This window comes from Prunus mume, linkage group LG8, assembly GCF_029339155.1.
Source record: "Prunus mume cultivar Tortuosa linkage group LG8, ASM2933915v1, whole genome shotgun sequence".
NCBI classification, from domain to species: Eukaryota; Viridiplantae; Streptophyta; class Magnoliopsida; order Rosales; family Rosaceae; genus Prunus; species Prunus mume.
Genome location: NC_142705.1, coordinates 4,954,936 through 4,974,461, shown reverse-complemented (window position 1 = coordinate 4,974,461; position 19,526 = coordinate 4,954,936). Strand labels below are relative to the sequence as shown.

The window sequence follows — 19,526 nt, the reverse complement described above, 5'->3', positions numbered from 1 at the left end:
CGAAGAATTGCAAGTCTGCATCTTCTAGTCGGCCCTTTCTAATGTGGAGACAAATCAGACTCATTCACCGCCTCTCCTTAGCCCTTGCTTGCATCAACAATTTCATACAAATCTTGAGGAGCTTTAACGATCATTTGGCTTTGCCTTTCGTCCATTTATATTATAACACATATTTTATTCATTAATTTTATACATTATAATACATATTTTATTTATTAATATATTATATCACACGTCATTCCCAATTTACAAAAATAGAAAAGAAAAGAAAATAATTCATCCATCCACCGAAAGTGCGAGGAAGAAAGAATTCCCACTTGACTGAGATGACACGCCACCCAGAATATCGATCTTTCCACTTTACTCTTCATGTTTGATAGTACATGCAGAGCAAATTCTGCATTCACTTTACAAAAGTAAATGGATTGGCAAAATAAGCCAGAGGGCAAAAAGGTTGTTTCTAGATGACAAATATGTCGAGCATCACCATAGCTGATTGAACTCAATATAGTTTCCCAGGATGCCTATTGCGGCAATGACCCAAACTCGGATTAAACTCAATAGACGGATGAATAGCGCAATGGACCTTCGTGAGGATCGGACACCTTGACATGTTCTAATATTGGAGAAACTTTCAAGCCAATGATTTTCACCTCTGGATTTGAGTGGCCATCCAGAAAAGTATTTGTTAACTGCAACGAGCACCATTTGACATTTTTAAATATATTCTTAATAAACTGATTTGGAAAGAACTATCTTAAATACGTTCTATTAAATTTCATTAAACCTGCTACAGAGTTCCAAGACACAACAAACACTGAACATATGTACCTGAGTGCATCCAAAAAGTTTCAGTATCCTCAATGATAGGCAGCTGTCTGCAATTAAACCCAGGGCCTCATCTGTCAAATTCCGGCACCAAGATAGATCCAGAGTATGCAACTTCCTTGAACGTTTGGCAAGTGATATGGCTGTGTTGTACCCAACCTGGAAATAATAAACAAACTCGGTCCATATTCATAATGTGGGAACAACTACTTATGGCTACATAGACCAGGCTCCCACATGCCCATTCAACCTAAGGGCTACAGCCCAATCAAGTGGCAAACAGATTCTCAAAATCAATCCCCGCCTTAGGTTCTGGCAATTTTGCATACAAAAAGATGTTCGACAGTGTGAGTGCACATACTAATTCACATGCGAACATGTGTGTATTCCTGTTCTTATAAGAGGGGTGTGTGTGTGTGTGTGAGAGAGAGAGAGAGAGAGCAAAGATTTGCCTTCTTGATATTATTGAGTGAAAGTTCTGTTAAACACTCTCCAGAAGTTTCCAGAAAAGCAGCAATAGCTTCATCACTGTCACAAGGGAAAAAGATAGTTCTGTAAGTTTATCACTCAAAGGAATGCCAACTGTGTGCAGTGAGCATCAAAATTAACCTAAAATCACATCAGAAATATAAGAATATATATATATATATATGTCTATTAACGACTCAATGACAGTCAACAATCTAACCCAGAAAACTCATCAAAGGTCAGTGCAACTAACAAAAACTCCATTGAGTCTCATACTAAATTCTTATTAGTAATATGCACTGTCTAAGCAGAAAGTCTGTAATAACATTGCACTAATGTAGCAAAAACAAACTGCATCATAAATAAAATTAATAATGCATCATATTTGCTTTGAGGAAACTGAATACTAACTTAACATATTTGATAAGGTAAGCACCTGAATGCATTTCTACAAAGCTTTAATGTTTGAATTTCTCGGCAACCATTTGCAAGATATCCTAAGGTCAAATCTGTCAATTTGTACAAGTTAACAAGATCAAGTGCACATAACCCCGTACAGGTTTCAGCTATGACTTTCACAGAAGAATCTGTTAATTTTCTGCACCAAATTAAAACCAACCAGCTTCAGTAGAAAACAACAATAAATCAATGGAACTCTTAAAAGATGGCAAACACATATTTATTCCAAAAGTTGCACATATGGATGTGTCAAAAAAATAAAAATAAAAACTTACCCACAATCAGTCAAAACAAGCTCCTTCAAACTCTGACCACGAGCAGTAACAAATTCCTTAATAAAATCATCGCAAACACTTTCAAGGCCTCCTAGCCACAAAACCTCCAAATGTTCAAGCTTCTTTAATGCTGGAAGAATAAGCAGAGCATCAATTCCTTGGCAATCATTTAGATATAGTTCCCTCAGAACTGATCCTAATGAGTCAGCCAAAGTGCCGATACTTGAGGAAGTGAGAAGGGAGCACTGGCTGAGATTTAGAGATCTTAGTGCAGGCGCAGAAGAAACAAGTGCACTAAGCCCAACATCTGAAAGACGGCATGCACCACTTAGGGATAAAGTGGTTAGTGCAGGCAAGCAATTTGATGACCGAGCCAAGGTAGAACGCAATATATAATCTGCCACACAGCGCCCACACTGGTCAAGTTGTAGCACCTGATTCACCAAAGAATAAATATCCAGCTTATAAAAATTGTTCAAATTACTAGACAAGAAACTGCAAGTTTACACTCAATGAAGAACTTCCATGTTACTGATAAAGCAACAGATATGGCTTCCAATGAGAAATTATTCCTTGTTTAAAACATAAACGCAGGCTGCTAAGCTATGTTTATCAGGTTAACATTGAAATCTTTAAGTGATTAGAATTCTCACGAGCTCAACTTTCTCTAGATTTATCTGTGAATATGACAAAATAAGAATCTCAAACTCAAAACTGATGCCTAGCTGCCTGAATCTCTCTTCCTTCTACTACTACCACCAGGCTGGCGTTACCAGTCATTCTTTGCCCTCCCTCTGCTCCCATTTAACAGAAGCATCAATACCATAAGAAGTAGACTTTCAGCACCAATAATTGCTTTACATCTTCGTGGCAATAAAATCAGCACCAAAATATATATATATATATATATATATATATAACTAAACTCTGTTCACTCAGTTTATCCTTTCTCCGCATTTGGATGTTATCATGACAACCTAGATTGGTCTCTTTCCACTCCCTATTAATAGAAGCATCAATACTATAAAGAAGCAGACTCTAAATTTTTAGGGTAAAAGCTTAGTTTCAGTTAAATGATATCATAATACCATAAATAGCAAGATTGTCCCTTGAATCACAACCTATAATCCAATGCAGCAGACAATGAGTATATCAGGTTCAGTGTATATCACACACACCATATACAAATGAATATTGTATATACAAAACTATAGCTCAACCAAAATAAGAGAACGTACTGTTAAATTGCTGGTATCCCACTGCTGAAAGGATTTTGTAAACTGCTCCTCTGTCATCCATGAGCAATCCCTTAAGCGAACCTCTGTTGGCAATCCTTGAACAAGAAGCTCAAAGAAATGACTGTTCATTTTTCGAGAATCACAGAGCATCTGACAAAGCCGGTGTCTCAAAGCATCTGCCACATGCTCAAGTGAAACAATTGCATCAGCATTCTTAGCAAGAAAGGACAAACACAGATCTTGCAGTGAGGGGATCAAATTCTTTGAGAGGGGACGATCCTGAAAACTTTTAGGAACCCATTCAACGAATGGTGGTTTGGTCTGGTCTTTAGAGGGCAGTTGGGCATTTTTTGCTGCTCGATCTTTAATAATTTTCATGGCCGTAGAAAAGGGACCCGGCCAATCTTCGATATCCTGTGCCACTTCAACCTGAGGAGGCAACTGATTCTCCTCTTCCTCTTCAGAAGCAAAATGAGCAAATCGAGAAGCATTTCGCCTGGCTATATCCCGAAACCGTTCCATGTACTGGTTCCCACTTGCTGCATTCTCTCTTGTATTACTGTTGTTTACCTGCCTCTCGACAGGCAATGCTGCATTCTCCCTTTTACGAATAGGGCTGGCAGCCACGTTCTCCACTGAGCTCAAAACTTCTGGTTTCACACCCAATTCCGCTTCATCATTACCATTCACTAACACCACTTCTCCAATCAATTTCCCCTTCCCTTTTTCTTCAATGCTGTATCTCCTTCTGCCATTATCTATACCATTCTCACTGGCCATCACTTCATCCTTGAGATCTTCAGCAACACCTTCAATTGCATCACTCAACTTCCTCTTCCCTCTTGGACTACTACTCTGAACTACATTCTCACTACACCTCTCCTCATCCGAGTCCGAATCCAATTCCACCACAGCAACACCATTGAATGCAAAACCACTCTCCCCCAACTTTCCTTTACCATTCTCATCAGCATCTAAATCAATCACCAATGCTCCATTATGCCCACCACCCAGTCCTCTCTTCGAGACTTTCTTCCCTGACCGCAAACTCAAAAACCCTTTACTTCTTCCATCTTCCCCTTCCCATTCTAAAGCCGGAAAATTAATATCGATCTCCAACTTCCTTTTTTTCTTCACCTCTTCTTTAATACAATTGGCCCCAAAACTTCCCAAGTCTAAACTCAGCCCTAATCCACTGAAATCCCTCTCGCCCTGATCAACTTCTACCTTCCCCTTCTCTCCAAAACCTTTCTTCATCACCTCAGTCCCTCTCTCAACTCCCACAATCGTAACCCTCTTTCCAAACAGATCAAAACCCACCTCTCCATTCGAAACATGATCATCAACTTCTTCCCTAAGTTTTTCTTTCACTTCCTTCTCGGCCATTGAGCACGTGCCCTTCTCACGCCTCGCGGTACTCCTCTTGCGACTTTTTTCCGGGGCGAGATTCTTACTCTGATCGGAGTCTGGACACTTTGAAGCGAGACGGACACTCCGCCGCCGCGCTACTCCCGAGACAGAGGTCGAATCGGAGCCGAACTCGACAGAGCACTGTTTGGAATTCGAATGAGGATTAGGGTTAGGGTTTTGGGGTTGGGAGGAAGGGGTCGAAGTCGAAGCGGTGGGTGGGGGCGGAGGTGGAGATTGGATAGTGTTGGGGGACTCGCGGGTCTTGGCTGGCTTGGAGGGCTCTAATTTGAGCCTTGACTTGGGGTTGTGCGGCGTCGTTTTGGTGGAAGTGATGATCTCGCGGGACCTAAGAACCGTCATTGATCGGATAAGGAAAGAGAGCGACAGAGAGATATATAGAAATGGCGCGAAATGACGGTTACAGATATGGAAAGTGGGCAGAGAATCGGAGAAACTGGGAAGAGCGAAGCGAAGCGAGTGATGACACTTCGCTTAGGTTTTGTGGGCTTGTTTGGGATTGGGAGTGAGTTTTGAGAGACGCGTTTATTTACACCGGTTGTATTTTCCCGCCGAGGCAAATCTAGGTAACTCTTTTCTTTTTCTTTTTCTTTTTTTTAGTTACACCTCTCTTTATTTCATCATTCACTTTTATTTTTTCCAAAAAATAATAATAATAGTCATAATTCACAAATTAATCCAAACAAATCCCTAACTTTATATCTCAGTTTATTTTCAGATTTTAGTCTGCACATGATTTAGTTTTAGTAATTACATTAACGTGTGTGGTTGGCATTGTGAAATAAATCAAAGGCGCACCATTGTCTCTCGTACGTTTTCATCTCTTATATTCAATTCCTAAAATTTTTTTATAAAAAAATTCATCTATTTTGCTTTTGTATCTTTATTAAATTAGAATAAGTTTTAAGTTCGATTCAAGTTAATGTGAGTTAGATATCTAATTCGACTCACACGAAAGTAGTGTTATGTATAATTGTTAGTAGCTCGCACTCACATCACATCATGTTGTAGCATTCTTTCTCGTCGTTTTTATTTCTATCAAAATGAATGATGTCACTGAAATTATCACGATGAATTAACAGTGTGTTATCAACATATCGAACAAATTAACAAATGAAATAAAATTATAAGCGATATTTCGCTGATATTTTCAAATTTTTATGTCATGTCACCTACCTAACTACTGTGAATTTTCTAAGCCACAAACGACAGTTGATCTTCGCCGCGTAGAAATTTCTTAAATGGAAACTTCCTTCTAAAACATTTAAAAATGAGGAAATGACTCGGAAACCCCTCTCCCTCAACCCAATAGTTATGGGCGTGCGGTGGCATGATAAGGAAAAAAAGTCAGCATTGGTTGGCTGAAAAAGTATTAGGGATGCCCGAGGCCTATCATTCCAACTGGGCAACTTCCACTCCGCTTATCAATTTCATTAATTTAATAGATACTCGGATTCACAATCATGCTATTATTATGGTTCGTGCCTGCATGCTGTCTTATCATCTTTATTCAAAAAACTAATAAGTTGATTTGTTTATAATCATAATTGAATTTGCTTGAAAATTATATGACATTATCGAAGAAGTATACCGCAGTGGAAAATTACCTTTATTTACAGACTAATGGTATGAGATTTGATTCTTTACGACACCTTAATAGTGTGTGCGGAAGAAATCCTCCCGCTAGTTATATCGCTTATATTTAAAAAAAAAGATGATAATCTTACATAATTTCGATTTTTAGTTTCAATGTTACGATTTTGTAATTAATAAAACAATACGATGGGAATAATAGTAAAGTGTGCAACATGAAAGAAATAAAATCACAAAACTCTAATAGGAAAATGACAACGCATTCTTAACATGAGACAAATGTTCAAATTATAGATCTGAAGACAATCTTCAATACAAGATATTGTGTTCTTTTCCGCGTGGAACATAATTCAAAGATGTCCCTTTCAATTATTTATGAATGTTACACTAGTGAACATGAGTTAGTATACAAAATATGTTCAAATAAAAACAATAAATAAAAATAATAGAGAAGAGTCATCGTCCACAAATGTCTACGCTCTTCTTGTCATTCCGTTTGGACCACTGTGACTAGAACATATGGTATCTCTTTCTAAACAATAGTTATAAACGCAAAATGAATGGCCATTTTGATAAAGGAAAAGAAATGAATGGGACATTTTTTAAAGTATCTTATTATCATATTGATCTAACAACAAATCTTGTCTAAATAATTTTGGGAATTTGGGAGGGTTTACATTGAACTTACCAAGATTACACGTTCCAAAAAATTTCAAAATGTAATCAAATATGGATAATTCAAATACTAACTTAGAATCCAACTTTTAAAATTTATTTTCATATTTTTTTTAGTACAAGCGATAGTCTAAATTACAGTGATGATGTTGTGAGGATTTGAACATAAGATTTGATTTGCAAGTCAACGCCTTTTTTATTGGGCTAAATCACATTGGCAAAATTTATTTTCATATTTGTTCTAAAAAATTATTTATCCAAAACCCTAAATCATTTTAAAGTAAGGAAATTCAACACTCAAAGAAATTTGCATGATTATGTTCCTTTATTAAGAAAAATGAATTTCCTCTTACACTCTTAGAATGCTAGCTACGCGTAAAACACTTTTCCTCTAAAATAGAAAAGAAAAAAAATGGAATTTTTACATTAAAAAAGAAAAAGGGAAAAATGGATCATGGATGCCTAATATCCAATATTCTAATCGCATTGTAGTGTCAACATCGTTAATGGCCATTGCCTAATAAACAAAGCACCATAACCCATTTTCCATTTTCAATCATTCAAAGCACAAAGCCCGCATTTCAGAATTTCAGACACATCACGGATAAAGAGATATAGAGAAAGAGAGAAAGAGAGAGATAAGAGAGGCTGGCTGCAACTGCTGCTCTGTTTTCTCTTTCTTTGTGGTCCGTCTATGGCGATATCAACCCAACCCAACCATCAATGATAGCATTAAATATCACTGATCATTATAAAGGCGGAACTTTGAAGCATTTCATGACATGGGTCATCATCTTCACCTCCACAACACCAGCGATGGCGTCTCTCAGCGAGTCAACAGCCCGAGGTTTTCGGGCCCAATGACTCGCCGAGCTCACTCGTTCAAGCGCAACCCCAACACCAGCGCCAACAATGGCAGCTCTCATAGCAATAGTAACAGTAATAACAGCAGCGGCAATGTTGGGTTTGGTAGTGGAGAGTACGAAATTGACCTCCTGCTGAACTCGCCCAGATCTGAAATTGGTGGGAACTCGGTTCCGGGTGATGGGTTTGACTCGGTTTTGGAAAGGAAGCAGACCCACCATGTGAGCCAGAGAGTTGCTGTGAGGGGCTTTCTGAGGAAGCCTATCGGATCTGTGGTGGTGGACTTGGGCTTGAGGGAGAAGAAGCAGCTTGGCCATTGGATGTTCTTTGCCTTTTGTGGGGTGTGCTTGTTTCTTGGTATTCTAAAGATTTGTGCTACTGGGTGGTTTGGATCTGCTATTGAAAGTTCTAGGTTCAATCAGGTTGGTTGAATATTACAGTATTAATTGAATATATTCATGTATGCTTGTGTGTATGTTTGGATGTGTTGCTTGCTGCTTGGTGAGATTGTTAGCCAGTCAATGACTTGCTATTAGTTTCTGCTTGATGCTGATAGCAGGAAAAGTTCATTGTATGCGTGTTTCTACTGGGTTGGATTGTTTGTGTAATTATCTGTTTATCTGATTGCTTTTGCATTTCATTCGTAGTTGTATTTTATTTTAATTTATACTGAGCATTCTGCCTTATAATTTTAGGATGGTTCTGACCCCATCACTCTTATGAATCGGATGGATCAAAGCTCTCATGATTATGGACATAGGGATGGAGGAAGTGATGTTGAACGAACTCTAATGATGGCGTCTGGTGTGAACCGTGTGGTTGGTGAAGAGAACAGCGTTGAAGTAAGTCTTAAATCTTATGTCTTGACTCTTGATCACATTTGTTTCTCTCTTTCCTCTTTTTGTTTCCTGAAAATAATTGAGGGGTATGGAAATGGAAAATGCTAAAAAATGGCTGAACTTGAGAACCAAACAGAGGAAAAGAGCCTTTTTCATTAGTTCATTTGTTGTTTCATTTCTGAAATTCACTTCTGGTTCAGTACACAGGTATCTGGTCCCGACCCAACAGTGAAAATTTCAGTCAGTGCATTGAATTGCCAAAAATTCACAAAAGTATGTAACACATGCAATGAAGCAACTGTACTGCTCTCTCTCTCTCTCTGTCTCTCTCTCTCTTTCTCTCTCTCTCTCTGCCTTGTGTGTGCAATTTGTGAACCTGAGGTTTTCATGTTCTCATCTCTCACTTGCATCTTTTGGCAGAGCTAGATGCAAAGACCAACGGTTACCTTCTTATAAATGCCAACGGCGGCTTGAATCAGATGAGATTTGGGGTCTGTCTATTGTGTATTTTGATTATTTCTACTGGCTAGCATTCTATTAGTATTAACTATAGTCTGATGCATGGAAATTTTTAGAGTGCAGATTTGTGATATGGTTGCTGTTGCTAAGATTATGAAGGCAACACTTGTCCTACCTTCACTAGATCACACCTCCTACTGGGCTGATGACAGGTTTGTTTCTGTAGTTCTGAAACTGGATTGATCTGCTGAAATGTCTCGTAAAGTTATTTGAGTTTCCTTATGCTCCGGATGGCAAGCATTCTAGTTTTTCCAGTGATTTTCTCTGAACTAATTACTTCATATTTACTTGCAGTGGTTTTAAAGATCTGTTTGATTGGCAACACTTCATTGAGACGCTGAAGGATGATATCCACATAGTTGAGACATTACCCCCTGCCTATGCTGGAATTGAGCCTTTCAACAAAACACCAATATCTTGGTCTAAGGTCGATAACAAAGTCATATATCCTATAATAGTGCTTATTTCTTGAATATTGGTAGAGGAACATGGGATGCTCATTCATTAGGGATGCTGTGTTATGTTCTCTCTACAGTCTGCACACACTGGGTTACATGCTTGTAAGGCACACATGAAGCCCAGGAAACAGAAGTGTTACAAAGAGATCCAAATGTTTGGTTATTAGATGCACAAGTATGCACCATTCAATGCATATGAGTGGCTATGTTTAACTGTTATCACAACGTATCTCATATCATTTGTTACCATTTGTTAACTTAAGTATTGTCAGCTGATTTGCATTCTTCTGTCCAGGCTAGTTATTATAAGTCCGAGGTCCTCCCACTGTTGAAGCAGCACAAAGTTATCTATTTCACTCATACTGATTCTCGGATTTCCAACAATGGCATCCCAAGTTCCATTCAAAGGCTGAGGTGTCGCGTGAATTACAGGGCATTGAAATATTCAGCTCCGATAGAAGAGCTTGGAAAAACCTTAGTTTCTAGAATGCGGCAGAATGGAGGCCCTTATCTTGCTCTCCATTTGAGGCAAGTCTTGATAATTTCGTACTTTAATATTAGATGGACGATTTTACTCTTTTGGTGTGTGGCGTGAGTCATCTTTCAGGGATCAAGAGGCCTTGTAATAAATATTTATACTGCGATATATAATGGATTTGCATTAGTAAAAGTAGGTTTTTGTTTCTTTTCTTTGAAATGTAGGGTGATTGAAGCAATTTATTTTAAACTTGTCTCCCTCCTTTTGTACAGATTGTAATCTCTATATATTTACTATAGGTATGAGAAGGATATGCTTGCATTTACGGGCTGCAGTCATAGTTTGACAGCAGAAGAGGATGATGAACTACAGAGAATGCGCTATGAAGTCAGTCACTGGAAGGAGAAAGAGATTAATGGGACAGAGAGAAGGTTGCTTGGGGGATGCCCATTGACCCCTAGGGAGACTTCACTTCTGCTCAGGGGGCTGGGTTTCCCATCCAGCACCAGGATTTACTTGGTAGCTGGTGAAGCTTATGGGAATGGAAGTATGCAATATCTTGAGGATGACTTCCCCCACATCTTCTCCCATTCCACTCTCGCGACAGAAGAAGAGCTGAGTCCATACAAGAATCATCAGAACATGTTGGCTGGCATAGACTATGTTGTTGCTTTACAGAGTGATGTTTTTCTTTATACATATGATGGAAACATGGCAAAAGCTGTGCAAGGTCATAGGCGCTTTGAGAACTTTAAGAAGACCATCAATCCAGACAGGTAATTTTATAACCTATATTCTCACAACTGCTTTTAGCATGTTGATCCTGTGGTTTTTGATTTATTACAGCTATTTTGAGTTTTCTTTCATGACAGCATACCATAATTGTCATTTCATTGTTGATGCAGGATGAATTTTGTAAAACTTGTTGATGAGTTTGACGAAGGAAAAATCTCTTGGAAGAAATTTAGTTCGAAAGTGAAAAAGCTTCACATAGACAGAGTTGGAGCTCCATATTTGAGGGAGCCAGGAGAGTTTCCGAAGTTGGAGGAAAGCTTTTATGCAAATCCTTTTCCAGGCTGTATTTGTGACTCAAGATGGAAAAAGTAGAGGCCAGCTAACAGGTTTTGCATTATTTCATGGTGTGAGATCGGAGCATGCAAAGACATCAAGGTGTGTGTTGCCATTATTTCGGACGAATTGGTAATCATAAATTTCAAATTTCAAAGAGAATTTGTAGGTTGGTTGGCAAGTGTACGTGCTGTGCTCACCAGGGTGAAAAAAATTCCCTGGAGCAGTGTGGAACCGAGACGAGAAGTTGTTGCAGCGTAGTCTGAGGGTGAACACAGAAGTCAGGTGTACATTACCACTACTGGAAAGCAAAGACCGATACAACAAAACACATAGAGAAACCTCCTTATCACTGTACCACAACCGTTAAAGAACACTGGTGTATTCTTTTGCTATTAATTTTCCTTTTTTTGTTCAAAACATTGGTTTTTAGGAGGGGCGTGGGGTGTTGGGGTTTAATGTATCATGAAGTTCGAAAAATCGATAGGAATACAAGGGATGATACTGAATGGAATGTGCAGTAGTAAAAATATAATTCGAAGAATATCAACTTTCTTACCAGCTTCTTTTCCTTATCATGACTGATCATCTATCCTCTCTTCTTCTAGCTGTACCTTGAGGATTTGTTTTTTCTTTTGTCCGGATCAAACCATAATAAGAGAAGTGGTTCACATTTTTAACATCAAATGGGAGTACAAAAGCTCATTATTTTTTTCTTTTCAAATGATAAATTTCCCATTATTAATTTGTTCAGCTGCTCTGGGAGGTTGAGAGAGTACTATTTGGTTTTAAAAGTAACCTTGAATGAAATTACCAATTATATCCAATCATCCAAATTGGTGTATGACTGGCCATTTTGGCAGCTTTACACAAACAGAATTTGACAAGGATAACAACTGCCTGAAATTTAAAAATTACGACCAGAAACAGTTCCCTTCAAATTCACAAGAACTAAGAATGACTCTTCACAGGGACGAGAGGGATACAGAAGAAACAGAAGAGGGTGCTTAAGAAGGCATCTCGTTGCACAAAAATTACATGGGCAAGCAGAAGCTGGCAAAAATGTGTACCCATATCCATTATAGTACCCAAAAAAAAAAAAATCAACAATCACTTGGGCTGTAGAATGGACTCAACAAGGTCCTACTTAGGCTGTAGAATGGACTCAACAAGGTCCTGAATAGGTGCAAGCTCCCCTTTATCAATCAAGCGGAATTCCTGCATCACAACAGTGTATCTTGGCTCATATAAAACCGGTCTATATTGACCAACGAACAACACAACCCAAATTAAAACGAAACTTACCCATGTGAAGAGAACAAAATGCTTGAAGCAAGTATTGAGATGAGCTTCTTCCTTCAAACTCACAATTTTCTGAAAATGAGAGTGATAGATATGCGCATAGACACGGAACAATCGCTTAAAAATGGTCTTGACAACATCTTGGAAGTTTGCTGGAAAGGGTGCCCCTGTAACACATAACAGCAAATTAGTTGATGGTGTTTGTAGTGTGCAATGGTTATAAATAAAAACCAAGCACTTTATGCCTTAAGCTTCATTAAGAATTTTTCTGCTTACCCAATCTTTGAGGAAAGATTGATTCCTCATCAAGCTGATTTTCAATCCAGTCCATTAAATACTCAACATATTTTGGGGCAGAGACCTCTATTGGTTTCTTAATGTTAACTCCATCAGCCCATCTGTACTCGTACCTGTGGAATGTTCAACCAAACTGAGCACTTAGATCACAAGCACATGATCGGAGCTAACAAGTTTGTGAAAGAATTCACTCTAGGGTGCAAAACTTTTCTCTTTCAAGTATGAAGTAAATGCATGACAATGGAGGAAGCTTGATAATCAAGATAAATCATCAAAACGAATAAATTCAACAGTCACAACAACTAGAGTGATTTGATTGGATGATCAAGAACCATACTTTGGTCCTGCAGACATTGTCGGACAATTGACCGGTGTGCAGAACTCAGTGAGAGTACCGTACAGAATGTTCACTTGGTTGAAAAAATCAACAGCTGTGTAAAAAAATACGAAATTGAAACAAGTTAAACATATAGCAAAAACAATTATCCCAGTGAATAGCAGAAAGATATAAACATGCAGAGACAATATGAAACACAACAAAAGAAGTTATGAACCGTGGTGCCATATGCTGAATGAAATATCATAATTATGATGATCTTGAATTTCAGAATGAAAGTGATTCAAAGTTCTTACTGTTTACTGCCAGCCACTCATTTATATCTTCTCCGGGAGGCAGACGAACGGCCTCCCTCAGGTTCCCACTGCCCAAAGTTGCATCAATGTGTTTTTGAAGCTGGGCACCCTGCATTCCAACAACATAATATATATTGCTTCCATCAGATAAAAGAAAAATAAACCTTTGACAAAGTAAAAAGATACAAATCACAGTACTAAGTAACCATAAGGAATTGAATTGAGGTGTATATATATATATATATATATAAGTTATAACACCAACCTTGCTTCCTGATGGAGCACTCTTTTTAGGCCGAAATGTCTTTTGGTTTCTGCACAATCAAAGATGGAATTCAGGGGAAAAAAAAGAGTTAACGTCTTCCAAATTCAAACAAAGAACAAAGTAAGAATTTTGATATGTCTCAAAGGCAAGAAACAACAAGAATAAATAACCCTTTTGTCTGATCCCACATAATTTGTAAATAATAAGTAAACAAAACCACATATCTAATTTGCAATTTTGATTGATGCCCATGTAGCAGACACCTCTAGCAAGGCCAAATATAACAGAGCTATGGTGGGAAAAGCTCTCTGATTTAATGATGCAACCAAGAACGAAAAAAAAGGTTGAATTCTATCGAATTCATGATCCTGAAAACAGATTATGATCGACTGAATGAAAAGGAAAAAAAGAAGAATTAATTTTCAACATATGGGATTTAAAATTGAGATCCTAAGCAAAACAAACCTGCTTCCCAGGCCAAAGAGACTCATCGTGTTTCTGTCTGTCTCACCCCTCTCTCTCTGCAGAATCCAAGGCGATAATACAGGCCCAATTCGAGACGAAAGAAGGAATATATATACAGAGCCAGACTATATATGAACATTTATCTATATATATTAGAGAGAGAGAGAGAGAGAGAGAGAGAGAGAGAGTTAGTCTCTCTCTCCCCACCTCTTTCTGCTTGACCTCGCTCATGCCAGTCTGTCATTTACAGCTTAGACTGAGAGAAAGAGAGAGAGCCTTGTCTTCCTTTCTTTTCCATTTGATTGCCAACCTGCTAACCTGGCTCATTCTCCTTATTTCTTTCTCATTACTCTCTTTCTTTATAGGTATGTAAATACATATATTATGCATGTACATTGTTCATGGTCAAATTAAGACTCCTTCAACTGGCCAAATGAGGAAAAAAATTATGATCCTAATGAGGTGGCACTTAATAATGGTTACGAGCAAGCTTCTTATGTTACGCCCTGTCAACTGTTGATGTAAGTTGATTCTAAAATAGGTCTCACATACCATACATCAACAACTAATGGTCGTAAGTGCGTAAATTGAGTATAAAATAGTTGGCGGTATCTAAATCATAATCGCTTTAATCCTAATGATTGGGAATTTAGCATAATTAAAGAGGATCATCCTTGGTGATTGGTACTAAGATAAGATTCATTAGAAAAAGAAAAGTAGAGTGGCAAAGTGAAGTTTGTGAATCAAGGATAGAGAGAGATGGAGATAGAGAACCAGATTCAGCAACTAAATAAGGTGATTAGGTCGTGAGAGAATTTTAAATGTGAGGGAGGGGTGGGGCCAAGAAATGATAATAAGATATATATGCATCTTAGCTGTATTTGTACTGGCATAATATCAAGATGCATATCGAATTTAATTTGCCCAATCAAGTTGTGTTGGAACTGGACCATGTCCTATAAATCAATTATTTATGCACAAACTTGGTTTTAAATACAAATAAGTTATAGCTTCAGCTTGAAGCCTAGAAATCGATGACCTATCATGCACCAACTCCTTGGGGTCTTATCGAAATGGGACACTTCAATTTTATATGTGAACATATCAAATTAGCTGCTTAAAAAATTGCGGAATAATATCATTAATTTTGAGAATGGATTAGTGATACGTGACACGTTTACCATTTAGATATTAAATTGTTGTTAACATTTACATGCGCCAAAAATTTAATTTTTATTTCCGAGTTTTTACTTATATTTTATTTTGAAAAATTAAAAGAACGAGAGAGGGTTCGTGTTCTGATTTTTCTAAATGAGTGATCATAATATAATTTTGAACTGAAAAAAATGGTGTTGTTGACACTTCCCGCCATCTCGGAGCTCTATTTACCGTTATAATAAACGGATTTTCAAACTCCCAAGCTCAATACAAGTTTTGAACAATGAAAGAGTCCAAAGAAGCACACACACCATCCTCATTATTACAGGCCTAACCCAATACGCCAAAACAAACCCATCTACCACTTTGGGCCTTCTTCTGCTCACCCGTCATCATCACCTTTCACCTTTCTCCTGGTGCTGTACTTGGTTTTTTTCTTTTTCCAGTGGTGCGGTACTTGGTTTGGTTGGTGCTTAAAGATTTGGATTTTTGTTTTTCTGATATGGATGTGTTGATGCATTGTTGTTTTCAAAAATTAGGTTTTACCCAATGGTTTTCCGGAAACTTGACAATGCAAGGGAGATGGGTGTTTGACGGTGAAATTAATTTGATGTTGTTCTCATGGAAAGTGACTCAGAAAAAGTGATTGAAAAGTGTCCAAAAAAATGATGCTTCTTGATAACCGTAGTGCATTTTGTTGTAGAGGAGATGGAAAATGTGATTGGATAACTGGTTTTGGCTTGCATTTGGGTTATTCTGCACAAATTAAGCATGGATTGATAATTAACCTACTTATTGAAGTCTTCTGGAGGAATTGTGAGGAAAAAATTTGAAAAATCTTGTACGATTGTAAGGTGTTAACTTTGCCAATCACACGTCAAATTTGACAAATAAATGGGATTTTTCTGATTATGGAAGATGGTGAGAAAGAACAATTCTTGGTTGGCAACACCCATAAAGAAATCTGGACCATACAAAATAATTGATAGGGTTATTGAGAATACAATGTGCATGTGTGTGATTAGAATCGTTTCCATACTTCAAACTATTACAAGATATGCATTTATAGCATTCATCTTAAGATGCAAATAAGAAAAGGGTTCAAATAATAAAAACTTCCACAACTGGCCTGAACTCTAATTAATCCTGCAGTTACAAGCCTTCTCAATCACAGAAAGGAAATAAAAATGGACATGGACATGGAACAAAAAAGAAAGAGACAATCTTAGAGAGTCTGAAAATGGCGCATCAGATTGCCGTCCTTGAGGCTCGAGCACATGGGAGAAGATATTATGGGGCACTGACCTGAACATTACGCGCACACACAATAAAACTTCTACAATCATACAATTAAACCGCCACTGACCTGAACTCTAATTAATCCTGCAGTTACAGGCCTTCTGAAACACAGAAAGAAAACCAAAATGGACATGGACATGACATGGAACGAAAAAGAAAGAGACAATCTTCTAGCGACATTGCTTTTGGCATCTCAAGAGAGAGACCTTAGTTAATTAGTACCACCAAGAACACCCTTCAGTTTCTTTATCTGAGCAGGGTCAAGGAAAGTAGTCCGAGCTATGTAGTTTGGTAGCCAAATCGTTTTTGAACAAAGCGAAGTCCAGAATTTGGAGACCAGGGCTTGCACTCCCGAAGCTAGCAAATGCAAGGGCTGGAGCCTCACCTCCATTGACTTGGAAGTGCAACAGCCCCTGAGGGAAAACCATACTGTCACCCTTCTCAAGAGTTTGCAGATAAGGTGTGTTATCTGAGGCAACAAACCCGGCGCAGATTGTCCCTTCGGCGACAATTAGGACTTCTGAAGCTCCAGGGTGTGTGTGAAATGGGATAACTCCGCCAACCGCCAAGTCTAGACGGGCGATGGAAATGCCGAGGCCATTGACACCAGGAAACTGTGCAACAAATGCAGGGGTGACTGCAGCTTTGATGATGTTACTGGTGTTACCAGCAATGCCTAGGCCCGAGAACACAAAATCATTTACTTTAACACTTGCAGGCTTTTTGCAAGAGAAGCCTGCAGGGCCTTCAGGAGCTGCTAAGTCTGCAACACAGAAGTCTTGCACAGCAGCATTGGAGGAGGAGAGGAGGAGAAAAAATGTGAACAAGATAGGGAAAATCATCGTTGCCTGGCGCAATAGGTGTGTGGTGGCTGTAGCTTTCTTTTCTTTCAAGGTGTGCAAGTCTTGATAAGAAAATTGGGATCATATATAGTGGGATAATGCAAATATCTTGAGCTATTGCAATTGGTTGCTGAGAATATGCTACCCATGTATTCACATGTATGGCAATGCTAAACGTATACGATGGGGGAAAGGACAGGTTTCAAGCTGTGAAGCACATGAGTATGATATTTTTCTCAGATAACAACAAGGAGCTTCTTTTTGTTTTGGGTTATTGATCGAATGCTCCCCCAATTTTTGACCCAATATCATTTTGGTCTACCAATTAAAATTTTCATTTCAATAATCCTTCAACTCTTTATTTGGTATCAAAATGTTAAAAACTATTAATATTACCGTTAAATTGAGGGGTAAAATTGTTCATATGAATTAAAATATTAATAAGTAATTAGAAATTGAAGGAACCTATTATAAAACTTAGAAAATTGAAAAAATTGAAAAAATTGAATCTCACCATCTACTGTAGTCCACTCACCAGCCACATGGTTTTATTATTATTATTTTTTCTCTTCCTCTGGACTTTCATCGTGCGGCTGGTGGGAAACTTGCACCACTAGCAAACAAGGACCTTCAAGCCCATTTCCATGGATGTCATGGGGTCCGCCACTGCCTCCAGCCACCCTCTGATTCCTACGACTTCGTACGCTAATTTCCCCTAGTCGTTGGATCCAAGCAAAACCGGTCTCTCTGTTTTGGTGTTTCCAACTCACTCACGGCTCTGATTGTCCCTTCTGAGGCAAGTGAGAGGTTCACGACCACATGGTTGGCTGCAACGGCTGCAAGCTCGGCTTTCACCTCACCTGTGCCGAAATGCGTGGCCGCCAAGCCGTGAATTTGGAGGAATGAGAATGTGAGGAGTGTACGGACAGTGGGGTTAGGAGCAAGTGCTGGCCGCTTGGAGTTTTTTTTTAATTGGCCGCTTGAAGTTAAGTTCAAGCAAATTTTGCAATATTTTACTTTAATTTTTAATGGCTTATTTATAAATATGCCCCATGTGCTTTCAAAATAGTCTCAAATTACCACATGTTCCTTAAAATGTCTCAATATACCACTTATACTTTCAATAAGTGTCTCATGTTAGCTATTCCGTTAAATTTGAGAGAAATGCCGTTAGCTGATATGGCTCTCACTTCTATTCAATCTCTTAACAAGGGAGAGGAAGGGTTAGTTAGGTTGAGAAAAGGGGGCATTTGGGAGAACGGTTGAGGGAATTTGATTTGGGGGTTTTAGATTTGGGAAAAATGGGGAATTTGATTTAGGGATTTCAGATTTGGGAGAAGAAGGAATAGCATTTGAAATTCCCTCAACCTAACCTTCTTCTCCCAAATTCCCCATTTTCTCAACCTGACCAACCATTCCTTTCCCTTGTTAAGAGACTGAAGAGAAGTGGTGGCCACATCAGCTAACGAAACTTCTCTCAAATATGATGGAATAGCTAATGTGAGACACTTATTGAAAGTATAAGTGGTATATTGAGATATTTCAAAGAACATGTGGTAATCTGAGACTATTTTGCAAGCATAGGGGGCATATCTATAAATAAGCCATTTTTAATTACACTTTTTTTTCCAACCAAAAAAATGCTTTATTAATATTTTAATTTATATGGACTATTTTACCCTCAATTTAACAATAAAATGGACAAAATTTGACAGTAGGACCAATTTGATACTAAATGGCGAGTTGAAGGACCATTGAAGTGAAAAATATAGTTTGTGGACAAAAATGAGATGGGAGCAAAAATGAAGGGACCATTCCGATTAATAACCCATTGGTTTTTGACAATGCAGTACTAAAGGTCATATAAGCAAAACTACTGCCCTATGGTTTCAGAGTTACCACTAACCGTGATGAAGCAGGCATGAGTTCCCGAATCTTTCAACGTTTGCCCACAAAGTGATAATTTGTTAGCTTTTTCCCATCTTTGTTCTATAGCTATGACCAATCAAACAGATGAAGCATATATTCAGCATATGCTGCAACCATTTTCCTGAATTGATCAATACATAACAAAA

At 38.2% G+C, this 19,526-nt stretch overlaps 4 protein-coding genes across 5 annotated transcripts; 1 reads left to right on the top strand and 3 right to left on the bottom strand.

Annotated features, from left to right (window-relative positions):
* Positions 1 to 341: 341 nt before the first annotated feature.
* Positions 342 to 5,231, bottom strand: LOC103340578 (F-box/LRR protein). Its single transcript, XM_008244003.2, has 6 exons — positions 3,269 to 5,231; positions 2,031 to 2,464; positions 1,733 to 1,894; positions 1,281 to 1,356; positions 832 to 987; positions 342 to 692 (listed from the first exon to the last, which is right to left on the bottom strand). Exons 1-6 carry the CDS (start codon positions 5,036 to 5,038, stop codon positions 558 to 560), a joined length of 2,733 nt encoding a protein of 910 aa, XP_008242225.2. The 5' UTR covers positions 5,039 to 5,231; the 3' UTR covers positions 342 to 557.
* LOC103340577 (MOB kinase activator-like 1A) lies at positions 2,007 to 14,486 on the bottom strand. 2 transcript variants are annotated; one of them, XM_089042539.1, is made up of 8 exons: positions 14,153 to 14,486; positions 13,688 to 13,736; positions 13,423 to 13,531; positions 13,127 to 13,220; positions 12,769 to 12,902; positions 12,496 to 12,659; positions 12,291 to 12,408; positions 2,007 to 2,025 (listed from the first exon to the last, which is right to left on the bottom strand). In XM_089042539.1, exons 1-7 carry the CDS (start codon positions 14,176 to 14,178, stop codon positions 12,334 to 12,336), a joined length of 651 nt encoding a protein of 216 aa, XP_088898665.1. In that variant the 5' UTR covers positions 14,179 to 14,486; the 3' UTR covers positions 2,007 to 2,025; positions 12,291 to 12,333. The 2 variants fall into 2 exon arrangements, with proteins under 2 accessions (XP_088898665.1, XP_008242224.1); XM_008244002.3 differs by lacking the exon at positions 2,007 to 2,025 and having other exon boundaries at positions 11,972 to 12,408.
* Positions 7,444 to 11,751, top strand: LOC103340652 (O-fucosyltransferase family protein). Its single transcript, XM_008244092.2, has 9 exons — positions 7,444 to 8,250; positions 8,524 to 8,670; positions 8,868 to 8,940; positions 9,088 to 9,158; positions 9,250 to 9,338; positions 9,481 to 9,613; positions 9,940 to 10,172; positions 10,422 to 10,898; positions 11,028 to 11,751. The coding sequence occupies exons 1-9, from the start codon at positions 7,747 to 7,749 to the stop codon at positions 11,227 to 11,229; spliced, it is 1,929 nt and encodes a 642-aa protein (XP_008242314.2). The 5' UTR covers positions 7,444 to 7,746; the 3' UTR covers positions 11,230 to 11,751.
* A 1,844-nt stretch (positions 14,487 to 16,330) lies between the features above and the next one.
* On the bottom strand, positions 16,331 to 17,596 carry LOC103340576 (auxin-binding protein ABP20). The gene is given in 2 exon segments (XM_008244001.3): positions 16,331 to 16,892; positions 16,894 to 17,596. Coding segments are annotated over 2 exon segments (630 nt in total). The 5' UTR covers positions 17,452 to 17,596; the 3' UTR covers positions 16,331 to 16,820.
* Between the last annotated feature and the right edge of the window lie 1,930 nt (positions 17,597 to 19,526).

Excerpts from the sequence above, each read along its gene's own strand:
- LOC103340578 (XM_008244003.2), bottom strand. The coding sequence starts at position 5,038 with ATGACGGTTCTTAGGTCCCGCGAGATCATCACTTCCACCAAAACGACG. Across the intron at positions 1,895-2,030 it reads CTTGTTTTGACTGATTGTGG|AAAATTAACAGATTCTTCTG; the intron begins GTAAGTTTTTAT and ends AATTTGGTGCAG. Across the intron at positions 693-831 it reads AACTTTTTGGATGCACTCAG|TTAACAAATACTTTTCTGGA; the intron begins GTACATATGTTC and ends TGCTCGTTGCAG.
- LOC103340577 (XM_089042539.1), bottom strand. The coding sequence starts at position 14,178 with ATGAGTCTCTTTGGCCTGGGAAGCAG. Across the intron at positions 13,532-13,687 it reads GTGCTCCATCAGGAAGCAAG|GGTGCCCAGCTTCAAAAACA; the intron begins GTTGGTGTTATA and ends GTTGGAATGCAG. Across the intron at positions 12,409-12,495 it reads ATTTTGTTCTCTTCACATGG|GAATTCCGCTTGATTGATAA; the intron begins GTAAGTTTCGTT and ends GTTGTGATGCAG.
- LOC103340652 (XM_008244092.2), top strand. The coding sequence starts at position 7,747 with ATGGGTCATCATCTTCACCTCCACAACACCAGCGATGGCGTCTCTCAG. Across the intron at positions 8,251-8,523 it reads AAAGTTCTAGGTTCAATCAG|GATGGTTCTGACCCCATCAC; the intron begins GTTGGTTGAATA and ends TTATAATTTTAG. Across the intron at positions 10,173-10,421 it reads TATCTTGCTCTCCATTTGAG|GTATGAGAAGGATATGCTTG; the intron begins GCAAGTCTTGAT and ends TATTTACTATAG.